Source organism: Neovison vison, chromosome 6 (assembly GCF_020171115.1).
Source record: "Neovison vison isolate M4711 chromosome 6, ASM_NN_V1, whole genome shotgun sequence".
Classification (NCBI taxonomy): domain Eukaryota; kingdom Metazoa; phylum Chordata; class Mammalia; order Carnivora; family Mustelidae; genus Neogale; species Neogale vison.
In genome coordinates, this window is record NC_058096.1 from 84,656,056 (window position 1) to 84,674,671 (window position 18,616).

The 18,616-nt window shown below is 37.8% G+C and overlaps 1 protein-coding gene across 1 annotated transcript in view; it reads left to right on the forward strand.

Annotated features, from left to right (window-relative positions):
- IQCJ (IQ motif containing J) overlaps nucleotides 1-18,616 on the forward strand; it is a 208,923-nt gene that overhangs the window by 168,113 nt on the left and 22,194 nt on the right. Inside the window, 1 exon segment of the mRNA XM_044254813.1 lies at nucleotides 15,867-15,931. Coding sequence (XP_044110748.1) covers nucleotides 15,867-15,931 — 65 coding nt within the window.

An 18,616-nucleotide genomic window follows, 5' to 3' on the forward strand; every position in this document is an offset into this window, starting at 1 on the left:
AGAATACTACAGTGAAGTATAAGGGAGTAATTACTATATAAGTTGTAATAGTAGTGGTTAGTTCTGGAGGGAGAGAGTTATAATCAGGACGGCATATGTGAGGGGGCTTCTGACATGTTTGGTGAAGTTTTATTTCTTGATTTAGGAAATGGTTATAGGAACTTACCTTATAATAATTCACCAAACTACGCATTTTTGTGCAAGTGTTCTATGTTGTGTACACACATGTATGTATACTTTCTCTAGATCTGCTTTTGTTTGTGGAGCAGAGGAAAAGGTGAATAGGGGCCATTTAAGCACACACAGTAGATTTCTTTCAGCTTTAGACAGCTGCTGAAATTGGGAGGCTTAATGAACTGGTGCAATGTTCTTATCTTAGGTTTATGTCTTTGCATTAACAGGGAAAATCTCCAAATGATCCAGGTTTAAGTAATGGAATGTATTCTGAATTGTTAAAATTAGAGTATTTTGGTAGCAATGAACATAGACAACACCATGCTTCACCTTGAGAATACATATTTTTAAAGATACCAGGAAATCCATAGGGTTGGCTGTGGGGAATTATAATCTAATGAGTTTGCCATTATCATAAATTATTAAGCCACCACAAAATTGTTGCTAATTGGATTCCAAGGTCTATTAAGGCTTATAACCACTTATATTGATATTTTCAAGACCTCTTACATAAAGTGAGCATCTTTATTATTTTCTGTGTGGGCTCCTGGTAGGATGAAATATTAGGTCTCTTTTCTTTAAGGCAATGTCCCAGAATGCATTTGGTCTTCTCACTTAACTTGCATCTGGGTAAATGCTGGGATATATTACAATGGCCTTTAAATGTGGCATTGTGGATTTGAGGGCTGTCTCCCCACCTTAGCACTTAACAGTTCCTAGTGGCAGAAAATGGCCAGGTTCAGAGTGGACTCTAAATAAATGCCAGCTGAATGGAGCCTATGGTGTGCATCAGGCTTCTCTCAAAGATTATTTTCTCGAAGATTATCTTGAAGATATTTCCCGTAGCATTATTCAAAGAGCATTCTTCAAGATTTCCACATAGCAAAGGAGAAACATTTACCCAGTGATTATGGTATAAATGTTTTATCAAAGAAGGAATGCATTTTCAAAAGAGCTTTCCAATCAATATAGGTGAAAACTTGGATGTTACAGAACAGGTGTTAAGAACAGAGTTTAAGAACACAGTCATTGGAGAACTCAGGATGAAATCCCAATTTGAAGATTCTACAGATATTGAGAGTGACAATTTCATGTTGAATATAAGGCTAAGTGTAGTTGCTATGGCAATTTGATGTGAATAGTGAGAAAAGACAAGAGTAGTCTAGTAGTCTAGTCACCAGACTGGGGACAGGAACTTCAATGAACTGAGCACAGGGGAGTTAGTAGCCCTCATGAATTTAGCAATCCTGAGTAGTAGAGAATACCATTCTATGTTTTTTTCCCAATCATTTGTTATTCTCCCCTTTCTCCCTCTCCTCATCATCTACCTATGGAAAACCAGCTATTTTCCCCCCTATATATCTCCACTTGGTTTTTCGATAATAGTTGTGACACTGTGTCTTGAGTACATAGAGATCACATGTCTAAAAGATACAATGGTTGTTTTAATAACAGAGAGCTCAACTGAGGTTTAATTTCCTCTTTGGCACTTGAGTGTTCTTTCTGAATATTCTGCCATGTCTGTCTGAGGAACAATATCAATTTTAACATGCCTTGATTTAGAGTAAAGTACTTCTTACCAAGATTGTTCAGCTCCTTGTTATGAAGCAATTTGGGCAATCACTGAAATCATGAAATCTAATGATACAAATCTAATGGGGAATTTCACATATAGGCAGAATAAAGTCAACTCAATGGGAATTTCTTGTTGGTGTAGAAAAATGATGCTCTGTTTATGTAAACCTAATATTTTCCTTTCTGTATGGGTTTCTCTATTCATGAAAATTAACCCTTGGTTTAGAATAGATAAATCTATAGAAGAAAGACTTATTCTTCTGCATGATCTGCCTTTGATGCTACTAAACACATGTAATATTTGATCTTCAGTAGATTATAATATGCAGGGTGTAAATGGGCATTCTTATTTGAAATGATGTCATGGCTCATCGCATGACAAAGCAGATGTGGACACACTTTTTTTTGTTCTCATCTGTCTGCCTGCTTTGTGTCTTCTTCCTCGATAAATACCATTCTTACTGAATAAGCCTCTAATTCATACTCCAGAATTTTGCATTTCAACTTTCATGGCATTGCCATCACCCTTTTCACATTCTGTACACAGGCATACCATTCTGAACAATTCTAACAATTGTCCCACCAGAAGCACACAGGTTGACAAATCTTTTTTTGCCCTCTCTAGAATATCATCTTTTAAACTCTGTTGTCACACACACACACACACACACACACACACACACACACACACGAGTCAGGCTTATTTGACTAATCTGCCTTCTGTCCTGAATGGCAAAATGTTTAAACCATTTTTTTTTTTTTAAGTGAGGAATCATTGTTAATTCTTTGGGGCACCTGAGTGGCTGAGTCAGTTAAGCGTCTGATTCTTGGTTTTGGCTCAGGTCATGGTCTCCCTGTCAAGAAATCAAGCCCCATGTTGGGCTCCACACTAAATGCAGTCTGCTTCAGATTCTTTCTCGCTCCCCCTTTGTCCCTCCCTGCTCTTGCTCTCTCAAATAAATAAATAAAATCTTAAAACAAAAACAAAAACAAAAACCCATCATCTTTCCTTCTTTGCTTGTATTCAACTTTTCAAGCTACAGGACAGAGCTGTGCCTGCTTGTCTTCTCCCATGTCCTCATTATATCCTCATGCCTAGCACAGTACCTAACATATGTGACTATATTTTTGTTAAGGAATGAATGGAACAATGAATAATGATGAGAGGAAAGTTTGCTGACTTGCAGTGCTTTTTTTTTTCTTGTTCTCTCTCAAGTTCTGCTCTCAAGTCTATTTATTCTGTTGTAGATTCTATTCAACCTCTTTTTTTTAAGATTTTATTTATTTATTTGAGATAGAGCACGAGAGAGAGAGAGAGAGAGAGGGAGCGAGCGCAAGCATGAGCAGAGGGGAGGGGCAGAGTGAGAGGGAGAAGCAGACTTCTCGCTGAGTAGCGAGCCTGATGCAGTACTTGATCTCAGGACCCTGAAACCATGACCTAAACCAAAGGCAGGCTCTTAACTGACTGAGCCACCCAGGCGCCCCTCCATTCAACCTCCTAAGTGTCTCTTTCTTCCATTAATGAATTTTACTGAATATCCTCTTAACACCCAACTTATTGCTGTCTGCTCAGAATTACGCTGGATGCTAAAATGTATCATGCTTGATGTGCCTGTGAGATCATAATCCAAGCTCAGAAAGCTCAGCAGCCACTGAGTCTGGTATGCGATCAGATATAGAAGTGAGTATTCCTGGTTTTGTATGATTGTATTTGGAAAATATATGCGGTATGATTTCAGTCTTCTTAAATTTGTAATATTTGATATGTCTCTTTATGTGATTTAACTGGGGGATTCTTCTGTGTGTACTTGAAGAATATGTATACTCTGTTTTTCTTGGATGGAAAGTTTTATATATATCTTTTAGAACCATGTATTCTGAAGTATACTTCAAGTAAATAATGTTCTCGTTAAAAAAAAAAAAACTTTAACTGAGAGTACTTGTTTAAAATAAAGCACATCAGAGGGTAAGTGCGTGGGGGGGATGGGTGAAATAGGTGAAAGGGATTAAGAGTGAATTTACCATGATGAGAACTGAGTAATGATGTATACAATTGTCAAGTCACTATTTTGTACACCTGAAACTAATATAATACTCTATATTAACTATTCTTGAATTAAAAGAAAAAACTTAATTAAAAAAGAATGAGTTTTCCCTTTCCTAAGTATAGTAGTGTCTACTTTATTTGCTATTATATGGACAGATATATATGGATTATACCTTCTCCCTCCACAACCACTGAGTTCCATAAAGGAAGTAGAAATAAAGTCCTATGTCATTGAAAAAAAAAAGTTACCCTTATAACTACAAAATATTTTTTGCTTTATGGAGTGTTGTTAGAAATAATACCATTACATATTTCTCAGCAATCTTTACTTTAAAAATACCTGATGTTAACTTTCCATCCTGACGAGAGTAGTGCTTATCAATTCTCCACCCAGAAGTTTTGAAGGCAGAGAATCGCATGAGTATTATTATTGGAGGCATGGGAAAAAATAGCAATATGCAAACCTAAAACTGTTTGACAACTCCTGTTTTCACTTTAAAATTAGTGCAAACTTTGAACTCCATTTTAAAACCATGCATTTGCTATTCGTGGAGTAAAATTGACATCTTGGGTATATTTACCCTGATCTAAATCTTCACATACCCCTAGCCTATTGCTGGCACACCCCCATTTGTGAAGTCCAGAAATACGGTGTGTAAGTTTGATAAGTCACTTAAGCTTAATGAAAATAGAATTCTACCCCTAAACACCTAGGCTATATTGAGGAAAATAAAATACAACTTATATGGTCAACTTAAGGGCTGTTCTCAGCATAGACATATATAGTTGTAATATTTCAGAGAAGCAAAATTTACTTCAAAAGGGGGAAACTTCCAGGAAGTTTTCAAGAGAAAGCAACATTCCAGGCAGTTAAGGATCTTCCTTTATGTGTTCAATGAAAATATAGATTAGGATCTACTTTTTAGTTTTCTATTTCCTCCTTCCACACCTAGTCTGTGTCACCTCTTTCACATCTTTTTATAATCTCGTCTTTAATGAATTATTTTATTTGCTACAAGTCAGGAAACAAAATTAGGCTTGTTTAATAATTGCTTTCTAAAGAAGTCTGTAAGTGAAGAATTTCAGGTAAAACAGGTGAGTTTAGGGGCTGTGTGAGAGGTGTTTGGGTTGCAGAAAACCAATTATCTGGGTATGGAAACATGTTCCAATGTATAGAGTTTTCTGAGAGACCACTGTCCTGATAATTGAAGTAATGCTATATTTATTATTTAATGATGAAAGGTACACCATAATGTATTATTACTCATGTGTTTCTTTTTCAAAAAACTTCTCTTTATCATTGTTTTATTTCAACACATGGACCAAATCATTCCAAGTTTTTGAGCACCTGATTTTAACTCAGGGTTTTAATGACATGTTGATGTTCCAAGAGGATTAAGTGTAGTGGGGGTGGGTCTCTTAGGAAAGGAATGGGAGGGACAGATGGGGCAGGTTACACAGAACCATCCTATGAGGTCCCACCTGGAGACTTAGGCTCCATCAGCTAGGTGAAGGGAAGCAAGAAGGATTTCAAGCAAGTGATTGAACTAATGATGAAATTGGCATTTTAGGTTGTTCACTCTGGCAGGCAATAAATCCTTAACTAAGGACATTGCAAATAGGGAGGGTATGCTCTGGAGACAATTAGAAAATGGAATTGACAGAACTAAGTGACTACTGGAAATGAGTTTAGACTGAGCCAGGAGAAGTTGTTTAGATGTACATCCATGTTTTGAATGGGCTAGAGAGATATAATAAAAATTTAATAATAATGAAAATAACATTATTGAGCATCTACTATGTGCCCAGTGCACAACTGAATGCTTTACGTGAATTTTTAATCAAGTAGCACGGCAATTCTTGGAATTTTGTATAATTAGTGTCTCCATCTTAAAGATAATGAAACTGAGAAGGGAGTTGAGGGAAATTGGAAGGGGAGATGAACCATGAGAGACTATGGACTCTGAAAAACAACCTGAGGGTTTTGCAGGGGCAGGGGGTGGGAGGTTGGGGGAGCCAGGTGGTGGGTATTATGCACATATTGCATGGAGCACCAGGTGTGGTGCATAAACAATAAATTCTGTTACGCTGAAAAGAAATAAAACAACAACAACAAATCTTTAAAAAAAGAAAAAAAAAGTTTATGAAACTGGGGCTCAAGGGGCTTTCCTAGCCCAAGATCACACAGCAAGAATGGTGCAGAGGTGGGTGCCACAGGAATAACAAGTGAGACTTGATTGCTGTCCTTAGTAAGACAGGCACTTAAGGAATCTCCTTATGGGTGGCCAGTACTTTATTGTACAAAGAATGCTTTTAAATCTATTATTTTAGTTGATCCTCACATAACACTGTGGAGTGGGCATTGTCGTTATCATTTTACAAATGTTGAAACTGAGACCTAGAAAGAGTGTTATCTAAGATGACTCAGCAAGTAGATGACAAGTCTTGTTCAGATAAATCTGAATACTTTGCAGAACACTACAACTTCTTGTTTATAGGCCTCATTGGTGAATTACTGCCACTGCTCACGTTGTTGCATGTTCTATGTCATTCATGGGAAAAGAGTGGAGAGGATAGAGTTTAGATTCTGGAATCAGACTGCTTAGGTTGACATGCCATGTTTCCTGTAAGACCTTGGTCAAGTTCTGTAATCTTTCTGAGTCTGTTTTCTTATCCAAGTAATGGGAATAATAATTGTATCTTTTCCTATTTTTATGGGGCTTCAGTCATAATTTTTAAAAGACAATTTATACCCCTCGAGGGGTTTGAAGTGGCAGGGGGGTGGGAGGTTGGGGTACCAGGTGGTGGGTATTATAGAGGGCACAGCTTGCATGGAGCACTGGGTGTGGTGAAAAAATAATGAATACTGTTTTTCTGAAAATAAATAAATTGGGGAAAAAAAAAAAAAGACAATTTATACAAAGAGGCTGGAACCTAGTAAAATTCAATAAATGTTAGTAGTGATAACAGTAGTTCAAAAAATTACATGACATTAAATATGGAAGGAAATATTAACATTTATAAAATTGCATTTGAAGTGAACTTTAAGGGATTTCAGAAGGTATAGAAGGAGCAGTACTGCAATTGTGGGATTAAGAATATTTTTACTCCTGGATATTATTTTTGTTTAGAGTTTATGAGTAGAAGAATTAAATTATTGGAAATGTACCTAAAGAAAAACAAATAGGTAACCCAATGTAATGGTTCTGATGAGAACCCTATGGTCCCAACCATGGGTGTTAGTGGAAGGAACAAAAAGAGGACAAGTCTGTGGTACTGCACAGCATGTTAGGAGAGCTCTTCCCAGCATGAATTGGGTTGTTTCCCCATAATATCACTTGGTAAAAAATAAAAATTCATTTTCCACTTGGACTAGGAAAAAATCTAACCTGAACAGCATTTGCTACACTATAATGAAATACATTTTAGAATCAGATATAAATGATTTGGGTGTTATATGTTGTTCTGATTACCTGTGCTTTGTTCTTGTCCTTTGGGACAGGAAATCTGGAGTTGGTGTATGGATTCACTAATCCATCTTTGCTATTGTCTGCATTCTAACAGCTGTTTTTCTGATGGCATGTACACATTTATGCTTGTGTGCATGTGAATTTTTCACTTAACGCATGGTATCTAGGACTTTTCCCCCAGAATATAGAAATACATAAGATGTAAAAATATCTATACCCCAGTAATTGTACTTAGTATTTCAGTCTCAGTTGAGTTTTCATGGTTGTCTAGCTGTTAAGCTGAATTAACTTTGAGTAAAGTGATTACTTTAAAATTATTGCTAATAGTGTTATAATTTTTCACATCCTAGATTGAGTAGGAGTGGTTAGGCTTTTTGTAATGAGCTGAGTATTTTATTTTATTTTAAAGATTTTATTTATTTATTTGACAGAGAGAGGTCACAAGTAGACAGAGAGGCAGGCAGAGAGAGAGGGAGAAACAGGTTTCCCGCTGAGCAGAGAGCCCTATGCAGGGCTTGATCCCAGGATTCCAGGATCATGACCCAAGCCTAAGGCAAAGGCTTTAACACATTGAGCCACCCAGGCACCCCTGAGCATTTTATTTTATAATGATAATTTTAGAATGTCTGTGATCTAAAACTAGCAAAAGCTCTTGAGACCATGCATAATCTTAGGGAAAGGAGAAAGGGGATGTTTAAGCCTAAGTGGTATAAATACCTGTCTGACAATCCTAGATCCACTGGGGCCATCTGGAGCATCTGCATGAAGTTGCAGGTAATTATTCACATCAGGGCAAGGGGCTGATGTGGATGGTGTGGTGGTAGGTATACTCTTCCAGATGAGTATCCTTCCTCACTTCTACTCCATGAGAATCTCAAAGTCTGAAATCAGTTCAGATCCAAGGTGACTAATGACATATACAGCCATAACTGGGTTTTACTTCATATGTTTCTCTTTGGCATCTGTTCAAGTGAGTTCAGGTATTTGGCACTCTCAGAATTTCGCAGTCAAGGGTGTTTTTATGTCCTAAAGCCTATGAACATAGCCTGATTGGTCAAATAAGAATAAAAAATGAACTATCACAACAATTCACATCGTCATATCTTATGTAGGTAAGTTTGTAAGTTTTACTATGTATGAGGTAGCAAATAAAAATGCCACTGAGAACTGGCATAGTGAGACCTGGAACTACCTCACTTAGTGATTGTCACTATAAAATCACAGCCCCTCTGCATCTTGTTGGACATTCAAAATGTCCTTAAAGTACTAGAAACCGGCAAATCTCTTTTTAAGTCTACTACCTCATATGCCCATAACTTACCTGAATAAATCCTTTAATTGAGCTGTTGATGTCCCATTAGCCACTTTTTCCTCCCAAAGAAATTCATGTTCAGCTGCAAGATAACTTCCTGTGTGAAATTTACAGGTCTCTCAGCCATAAAAACCATTAATGCATAATACATAAACAAAAAGTATGCTCTTTAAAAAAAAATGGCAAAAGCAAAAAAGAAAGGAGTTTAGTCTCTGCTTTCCAAGGGAGAAACATGAATCTTGCATTTTTATTTTTGATGCCATTTTGCCTTTAAATATGTGAGATGACTATTAATGCCCATATTCACAGCAGGAGCAGAAGGGAAATGACAGTAAATTGTAAAGTACATTTACATTATAACAAGGCCCATGGAAACATTGTAATTCACACAGTTATTTCAACAGAGGTTGGACTCCCTCCAATTTAATTTTCTGAAGTTGGGTTGTGCAGCTGGGTCATTCCTGGTCTAATCTGGGAAATGTATCTCTTAAGGCTGTGGATCAGAATGCCAGCCTCCCAGCTGTCACCAAGGAGCATCATTTACAGCCACTGAGATCTGAGGGCAAACATCAGAATCACTTTATGTGGACACAGCAGCCTAGCTAGCTTCATAAATTCTGTTGTAAAGAGCAATAATCAATATTTCATGTTTAATGATGCAGAGCTAAAATTAGTATAGATTTTGTGTCTTCTACTTTTCCAAATTATGCAAACATTAGTAACCCCTTTTTTAGTACCTTTATTACATTTCCATTTAAAAAAGGCCAATGTAGAGGGACAGTAAGGAAGATGGGTGATATTTAATTGAATGATAGAATAGTCAAAAGTAATTTTGACTCTTAACTTTTGTTAAATAGTTACCTTTAGGTTAACATGAAATTGTTTCCAAAACACAAAAAATGATGTATATAAGTGGCACAGACCTTGTCACCCATAGCTACAAAATGAAGTAAATTGCAGATTGTTTCCATGTTTTAAGTTACTTTAAATTCTCTGGGATACTCTGGGAATAAAATGGCCAAAGGTATAAGTCAGAAAGGTTAAAGTTGGGTGCACTTTATATGGTGAGTGTTTTGAAATGTGTAAACCTGGTGATTCACTGACCTGTACCCCTGGGGATAAAAATACATAATATGTTTATAAGAAATTAAAAAAATAAAATAAAATAAAATAAAATAGGAAAAAATATAAGTGCACTGTAGAGAAAAAAATAATTTTGAATGAATTTTTTATTTTAAACTTGTTCAAAGGACATATCCTGCTTGTTTAGACAGTAGAAGTGACAAGGACAGAAAAAATAATAAAAAAGCAATATTTTATTATTGGGTAGATTAAGGGACTGACCAAGGAGCCACAAAGATGAGCTGACCTAACCTTTTGGCTATATTCTCCTGTCTATGACAGGAGAAAAACCAGCAGGAGTAAGGTAGGAGGGACAGCCAGATACAAAAGAACAAAATCTAGCATCTGCCATTTAGTCTAGCAGTTTACATCCAAGTTACTTCAAAACAACTCTTATGATATTGCGAAGCAAAGACTTTGGCAAATAACCAATCAATTATGCCCCCTAACTGTACAGCCTGCATTTCACAGCCTCCTGTAACACAAGTTTTATTTGGGAAAATAGGAGTAAGGATATGGAATACTATACGTCTTAGTTATGCTTGAATAATTCAAGCAAAAGCAAAATTAAGATCCTTGAGACATATCAGCCAGAGTCCAGTAAGAAGACATATGACTCACTTAAAAGAGTGATTGAAAGAGTTAATGGAGTGGCTACATGGATATGGGCAGAGTACGGAAAATCGCAAGGGATGGTGATGCAGCTGGGTCTGTCAATAGCTAGAAAGGGCAATAGTAAGGAAGGGAAAGGAAGAAAACAAAAGAAAGGCCTTGAACAGGCAAGAAATTGAAGCAGTTATGGACAAGAACCACCTTGTGGGAGAGACCACCCCATGCGAGCTGTAGCCTCTAGTAACACCAGTCTGTGCTTTCATAAGAGACTGGAGAAAAGAGAGTAAGTAGTCCAGCTTCTCTCTTCTGCTAACTTCTGATTTTATGCAGTGCCTCCCACTGCTCAAATCCTATCCAAGGCCACAGGACAAAGGGGCCGGGTTCATATAGCCCAAAATTTTGAACCTCCCAGAAATCAGAGGAGAGTGGGGATGAGTCAAGAGTATGAAGAGGGAGATTTTGATCAAGCAGAACAAAGTTTCAGTTATGCAAGATAAGTAAGCTTTAGATATCCAATGAATAGCAGTGTACAGTTAATAATACTGTAGTGTATACTTGAAATATGCTAAGAGGGTAGATCTTAAGTGTTTTTACCCCACCAAAAAAAAAAAAAAAAGAAAGAAAGAAAGAAAAGAGAAGGGAAAAAAGAAAGGAAGGAAGGGTGGGAGGGAGGGAGGGGATGAGGGAGGGAAGAAGAAAGAAGGAAGGATGGAAGGAAGGAGGGAAGGGAACTGTAATGTGATGGATATGTTAATTAGCTTGAATATGACAATTATTTCACAATGTTTGCATATATCAAATCATCAAATAGTACACCTTAAACATATATAATTTTAAATTATCAATTATACCTCAGTAAAGCTAGAAAAATGTAATGTTAAATAAAAAAGAAGGTTACTGAATGATTTTTTAAAAAAGCTTATTGGGAGAGGTAGAGAAGAGTCAGCAGAAGACATAAAATTTCTTGGGATTTTTAAGGGCATTAAGCTACCAAGATTTCTTTTCACTTCAGTTAGAACAATACATTCAATTCGTTTATTATTCATTTATTCAACAGATATTTATTAAGTACTCCTAAATGCCTTATTGGGGAATAAGCATCTCATCATGAGCAAGTCACCATCCCTAACTTCAAAGGTCTTAGTGGTGGCAGGGTGCATCAGGTAGAGAGGTAATGTTAAAATAGGGATCACCATAGTTTGCTAAGGAAGCAAGGTATGGTATCCGACCTTCTTGTTGAGTTCCAAAAGCTTCTATGGGAAAGAATAATGTTGGGGGCTTCCTGAAGGAAGAGTGGGAGTGGGCAAGTAGAATAATTGGGGGCACACTGTTATGGAATGTCCAGTAAGAGAGGATGTGAGTTCCAGGATTATGTGAAGTTTCATATGACCAGACTTAGGGACGGGACAAAGTGTGTGGGACAGGGCATATGAGGTGGAGTGGGGAGAGACAGCTGGGCCCTGTGGCACCAGACCTTGACTGCGGAATTTGGATTCTGTCCTCAAAGCACTGGGGAGCTGCTGTTGGTTTCTAGTAGGGAAATGACATTTCCAGATATGAAATCAGAGACAAAAAGGACTAGTGGGAGAAACTAGTGATGGGAAAGACCAATTTGTGTATGTTTTTAATGGTAAATTGAAACAAAACTTTCAAAAAGTTAAACTCCAAGTGAAGATCTGTTAAGCAAGCACCTTCCTTATCCATTTCCAAGAAAATGAGGACATGGTTTGGAAATTCCAGGCCAACTGAATTGAAGTGTTTTTGTATAGTTAGCTTAAATAACCAAATGATGAAATCAATCCTCCAAATTGTCAGCAGAACAGCTGTTCAGAAAGCTCTTGTTAGTCATTGACCTTATGTTTAATACGATTTCCTAGAATGTGGATAGTCAGATTGAATAAAGTGCTGCATCAAAGCCCTCCCCACACAGCAAGCTCTCTGCAATGAAAGAACCACAGAAAGGAGAGTGGCTGGCACAGAGTGCAAAAGCCCTTTATTTCCTGCTCCCCAAATCCCCAGGGAAAAAGAAAAGAAGAAAGCATGCCACAGGCACATCTTAGAGAAGAAAGTCTTGGGACTACTAACAGCTCAGTCTCTTTCCTAATCATAATCCAGGGGGTAAAAAAAGAACAAGTTTATGACCTAAAAATCCTCCTTTGGTTTTCAGGATTTCATGGATTCTTATTCAATGTTTCCTTTCTGTATAGCAGCTGCTTCATCTATTGCTATGTCACTGGAGGTAGGATGGGATATGATGAAGGATTAGATGGGAGAGTTGGAGTTTTGAGGGAAAATAGAGGATAAATATGGAGACTTGTTCTTAGAGTAAGAAACCAGTGTATATAGTACTGAAGAGTTAGTTTTACCTTGAAAATAAAAAGCCACATATAGAAGTGAAAAAGATGTTCTGTCTGTTTACCTACTTACCTATCAATCATATTTCTCTTTCTTACCCATTTATCACATATGTACTCTGCTGCTATCCTGCTGGCTTCCACTTACTGTGAAAAGCGCACATGTAAAAGAGTTAAAGTAAAAGAATTTCACACACCATATAGTGAAGGAACAGGGTATAATTGTACTAACAGCATGGAAAACATTCTGACAATGGAGTATTTAATTTAGCTTAAGCTGCAAGGCAAAATAAACAACCTCTGTAAGACTTATAAATTGTTATTGTTGATGAAGACAAGTGAAATATTGTATCAGAAGGGAAAAATATCACCTCCTAGTAAATCCTAAAATTTTATTCTTTTATACGAGAGAAACTGTAACAAAACATACAGTGTCTTATAAAGCAGTTTTGCAGAAGATTCAGAATTATTCTTCATGTGAGGTTTGTTATACCAATATTGGATATAAAAGCAGGAGTATTTAATAAAAAGGAACTGAAGACCATGACCTGCTTTATCCATTATTCTTCTGAATAACACATGTTTTAAGACACTGACAAAGCAAAACAAAATAAACAAGAACTGCCCGGTTCTGAACTTTTATAGTTCCATGCCTCATCTAAGTTAGGGTTTTGTATATAGTAGCCCTAGGTTATGGCTCATACTGTCACTTCTGAGTTTGGATTCTTTCAACTGAAAGATAATAGAAATCTTAACCAAAAGTGCCTTAAGCAAATGAGAGAACCTATTGGCTCATAAAGCTGACAAGTCTATCAGTATGTTGGTTTCCAGCTCTAGTTTGACCAAGATGTTCACAGCGTCACTAGAGCATTGGTTCCTTAGCTGTTTTCCTTGGCTTTCATCCTTTCTGCTATGTTATCTTTTTCTTCCAGTTAGTAGCTCTTACCATAGCAAATATTTGCATTTGTTCCAGGGTTCTTCACACTTCAAAATCCTTATACTCTAGAATTCAGAGGGAAAAAAAATAGAAATTCTTCTCTAGGTACCAAAGTGCAATTTAAACCGTAAATATTGGTTGAGCAACGAATTACAAAATATAATGTTTAGTGAATTAAGCCAGACACAAGAGAATAGATAATTTCATATGAAGTTCTAGAATAAGCCAAATTAATCTATGATGATTGAAATCAGAACAGGAGAGGGGAATTAAAAGAGAAGAATTGGAAAGAAACTTTCTAGAGAAGGAAATGTTCTTTATTTCATTTTTGGGTGGTGGTTCTGCCAGTGTATGCATTTGTCAAAAGTATGTTTATGGGGGGCACCTGGGTGGCTCAGTGGGTTAAAGCCTCTGCCTTTGGCTCAGGTCATGATCCCAGGGTCCTGGGATCGAGCCCTGCATCGGGATCTCTGCTCCGCGGGGAGCCTGCTTCCTCCTCTCTCTCTGCCTGCCTCTCTGCCTGCTTGTGATCTCTGTCTGTCAAATAAATAAATAAAATATTTAAAAAAAAGTATGTTTATGGTATGTGCATTTCATGCACTAAAAAGTAAAAGGCTAGGAACTAAAAGGAGATGCTGGCTGATGTAAGGAGAATTGACTGAAGTGGGCTAATATGGGAAACAGAGATAAGAGACTCAGAGTTCGCTTAGACCACACTGAGAAGCAGAGGTCGGTTCTGGATATATTTTGAAATTGAATCAACAAGATTAGTTGATTGTGTGTTGTGAGAGAAACAAAGGCGTAAAGCCTGATTCCTAGGTTTTATCTCTGCATATCTAGGTGAATAGTGATGCCATTTGCTAAAATGAGGAAAAAGTGGTGAAGAAGGAGTTTGGGGTGGGAGGGTGAAGGCAAGGAAATCAAGACTTTGATTTTGAACTTGGGATGCCCATTGGACATGCATCTGGAGTTGTCAAGTAAGAAATTAGTGTAGAAGGGAGGAGTTCAGAGGAGAGGTCAGGTGCAAATATAAATTTAAAGCCATACGACTGGATAAGACCTCCTAAGGAGTGAGGATTGACAGGGAAGAGGACAGACGCTGAGGACAAACTCCTGGTATACTTCCAGAGGAGTTAAGATTTCATAGGAGTGAGGATGATTTGGATGAATCAATGAGGGGAAGAAGTGGTCCCATACCTCCTTTAGACTGTGCTGGGTATAGCATGTGGGATAGAAATGACCGCCTCTTAAGCAGACTGCAGGAGAGATGGTGTGTTCAGGGACTCAGCCAAATGTGTCATCAGCAAAGTCCTCTATATCCTAAAACTCTTTTCTAAATGGTTCTTTGATCTTCTTGCTTTAACAAAAACTGAGCTCTTCCTAGAGCATTGAGGCAGGGTACAGTCAGAATAAGTTAAAGAGAATGTTCAAAGAGAGGATAGAGGATTTTGTTGATGACAGACTATGAATTCCAAAAGGCTCTGTGGAAAGCTTGGAGGGATTGGAGAGAGGTGGGTGACAGGGTCAAATTCTAAGATGCACAACGCAGTAAAAAGTTAAAGAAAATGAGTAATGGGGGATGACCTAGGAGACTTAGAGTTCTGGTAGCTTAGAAGCATGTTGAGACTCATCCTGATGGTCTTGTAGGGACAAATGTGTGTAATTGGGTCTTCCTCTTGGCACGTTAATCGTTTTTGTGAAGAGGCAAGTAGTGCTTCTGTCATATCCCTGAACTAATCACTGTGGCCTGAAGAATGGGATTACAGAGATTATGGGTGCCTAAAATGCAGAGAAGGGATGTATGTGTGTGTGTGTGTGTGTGTGTGTGTGTGTGTGGTGCATTTCTGCACACTGTGACTCAGGGACAAATTTACCTAGAGTTACCAAGAGGCAGGAGGGGATGATTGCTGAATGGCCAAACCCAGCACACACTCATTAGAGCCCTTCACCCAGCAACCAGCAAACATAACACTGTTGACAGAGTAGATTTGGGAAGAGCGTGAGTGGATCCATATAAACACATCCCCACTCTGGGAAAATAACAGGAAGCATTATCTTCAGTGGCATAAAAAAAAATCACACAATTGGCAGTATTGTATTCTAATTTGATCAAGGATCAAATTTTATTGTATGTTTAAGCACTTATCCATTGCAAAGTCCAGAACTCTCAGCAGTGTGTTATCTCAATTTGCAAACATTTGTACTCAAATATTATTACCCACAAGTATATGAGGTCAATTTATACTTCTTTTCTTTTTCACAGGAAGAAATGAAAAGATTGCAGAATCCTTTAGAACAAGTTAATGATGGAAAATATTTACTTGAAAAGTAAGTAAAAAATACAAGAAATGATTTTGTTTGAGGTTAAAAAGCTTGCAAGAAAAAAAAATAGCTGGCAAGACAAAAATGAATAAGTAAATTCCACAGTTTCTTATGATATTGTTGTAATCAGAACCCAGAAATATGGCTTATTTGAAATACAGTAGATAGATGTATGGCTAGTTGAGCTATGAAACACAATATACTGATTAGCAGAATAATATGATGCATGGGGATGTGGTGTTATGTCCGAGGCTTAAAACTTGACAATCCTGCCCTGTTTTTGGCTTTTAATCAATGACATGTATGGAAGGCAGTCATAAAATTTTCAAAAAGGACAAAGTAACAACAGTTAAGACCGGTAGAATGGACAGTTTAAATAATATTACAGAATGGACCAAAACTGTGCTGAAAAAAAAAAAGGCAAGAAAGAGATGAAATTTAACAGGGATACAAGTGAATTTTTCATTTAGAGTTTTAAAAGATTGTGCAATTAGAGCATGTGAGGGATATATTCTGATTCTAGTTTGTGAATAGATGCTTTGAGGTCTTATCTGTTGCTAACACGAGACCATGATTTTATATGGCTTCTAAAAATATTACCACAACATAAGACTGATCAATAGCCATGCATTGTCAAGATAAAAGAAAAAATGAAAATGAACTATCATTTACTGAGCATTTGCAATATCCTCCACATTCGTGAATGCTTACAGATGTTTCCTCATAGAATTCTGATTACAGCCTTTGACATAGGTACTATTTCCATTTTATTGACAGGGAAAGAGGCTCAGAGAGCTGTCAGCACTTACCTAAGTATATTTAGCTCAGAGTAGTGAGGGTGAGAATTTGGATGCCACCAGTGCTCTCAACCACTAGCTAAGTCCCAGTGCAAAGCCCATGTGGGTGTCGCCAGTGGCTCTGGTCATCACGTTTAAAAAGCACATACAGGGGCCCCTGGGTGGTTCCGTCAGTTAAGCGTCCAACCCTTGATTTTGGCTCAGGTCTTGAACTCAGGATCTGTGAGATCAAGCCCCTCCTCGGGCTCCACTCTGGGCGTGGGGCCTGCTTAATATTCTCTCTCTCCTTCTCCCTTGCTCTCCCCTACTCAGGTGCTCTCTCTCTCTCTCTCTCTGTCTTTGTAAAATAAAATGAAATAAAATAAAAACCGTATAGACCTTCCCAAAAGCATCAGAGGAGGTTAATTAAAATTATGGGGATTCTGGAATAATGTGAAACTATTACAGAGAGCTGAGTATGTGTACTTGGAGAAAAGAAATCTCAGAGGGAACATAATGGCTTTCCTCAAACATTTGAAGGAATTTTCCTATTAAAAAGGGGCTAAATTGCCCTTCTTGCTCTAGAGAGCATAACAAGAATCAGTGAGCAGCACTTACAGAGAGACTTCTCTGTGACTCAGAAAAAGAATAACTTTTATAAAAATGCTGCCTGCCTAACAGAATGGATTTCTGTGTTAAGGAGTGAGATGTCAGATACTAGGGGCTCCCAAGAGTGAAATACCCATCCATCTGAAGTGCTATTGAAAGCATTCCTAAAAATGGGAAATCTTGGATGTGATTCCTCTTTCTGATTTTATCCTAGCTTTGTAAGTCTGGAAAAATTATTTAACCCCCCTGAACCCAGCTTCCTCATCTTTAAAAATGAAAATAGTGGGGCGCCTGGGTGGCTCAGTGGGTTGGGCCTCTGCCTTCTGCTCAGGCCATGATCCCAGGGTCCTGGGATTGAGCCCTGCATCAGGCTTTCTGCTCAGCAGGGAGCCTGCTTCCTCCTCTCTCTCTCTGCCTGCCTCTCTGCCTACTGCAATCTCTGTCTGTCAAATAAATAAATAAAAATCTTTTAAAAAAACAAATAAAAATAAAAATGAAGATAGTAATACTGACTTGACAGACTTTTTTTTTTAAGATTTTTTTTCAATTTATTTATTTTCAGAAAAACATTATTCATTATTTTTTCACCACACCCAGTGCTCCATGCAACCCGTGCCCTCTATAATACCCACCACCTGGTACCCCAACCTCCCACCCTCCCGCCACTTCAAACCCCTCAGATTGTTTTTCAGAGTCCATAGTCTCTCATGGTTCACCTCCCCTTCCCATTTACCCAAATTCCCTACTCCTCTCTAACGCCCCTTGTCTTCTATGCTATTTGTTATGCTCCACAAATAAGTGAAACCATATGATAATTGACTCTCTCTGCTTGACTTATTTCACTCAGCATAATCTCTTCCAGTCCCGTCCATGTTGCGACAAAAGTTGGGTATTCATCCTTTCTGATGGAGGCATAATACTCCATAGTGTATAGGGACCACATCTTCCTTATCCATTCATCCGTTGAAGGGCATCTTGATTCTTTCCATAGTTTGGCGACCATGGCCATTGCTGCTATAAACAGTGGGGTACAGATGGCCCTTCTTTTCACGACATCTGTATCTTTCAGGTAAATACCCAGGAGTGCAATTGCAGGGTCATAGGGAAGCTCTATTTTTAATTTCTTGAGGAATCTCCACACTGTTCTCCAAAGAGGCTGCACCAACTTGCATTCCCATCAACAGTGTAAGAGGGTTTCCCTTTCTCCACATCCTCTCCAACACATGTTGTTTCCTGTTTTGTTAATTTTGGCCATTCTAACTGGTGTAAGGTGATATCTCAATGTGGTTTTAATTTGAATTTCCCT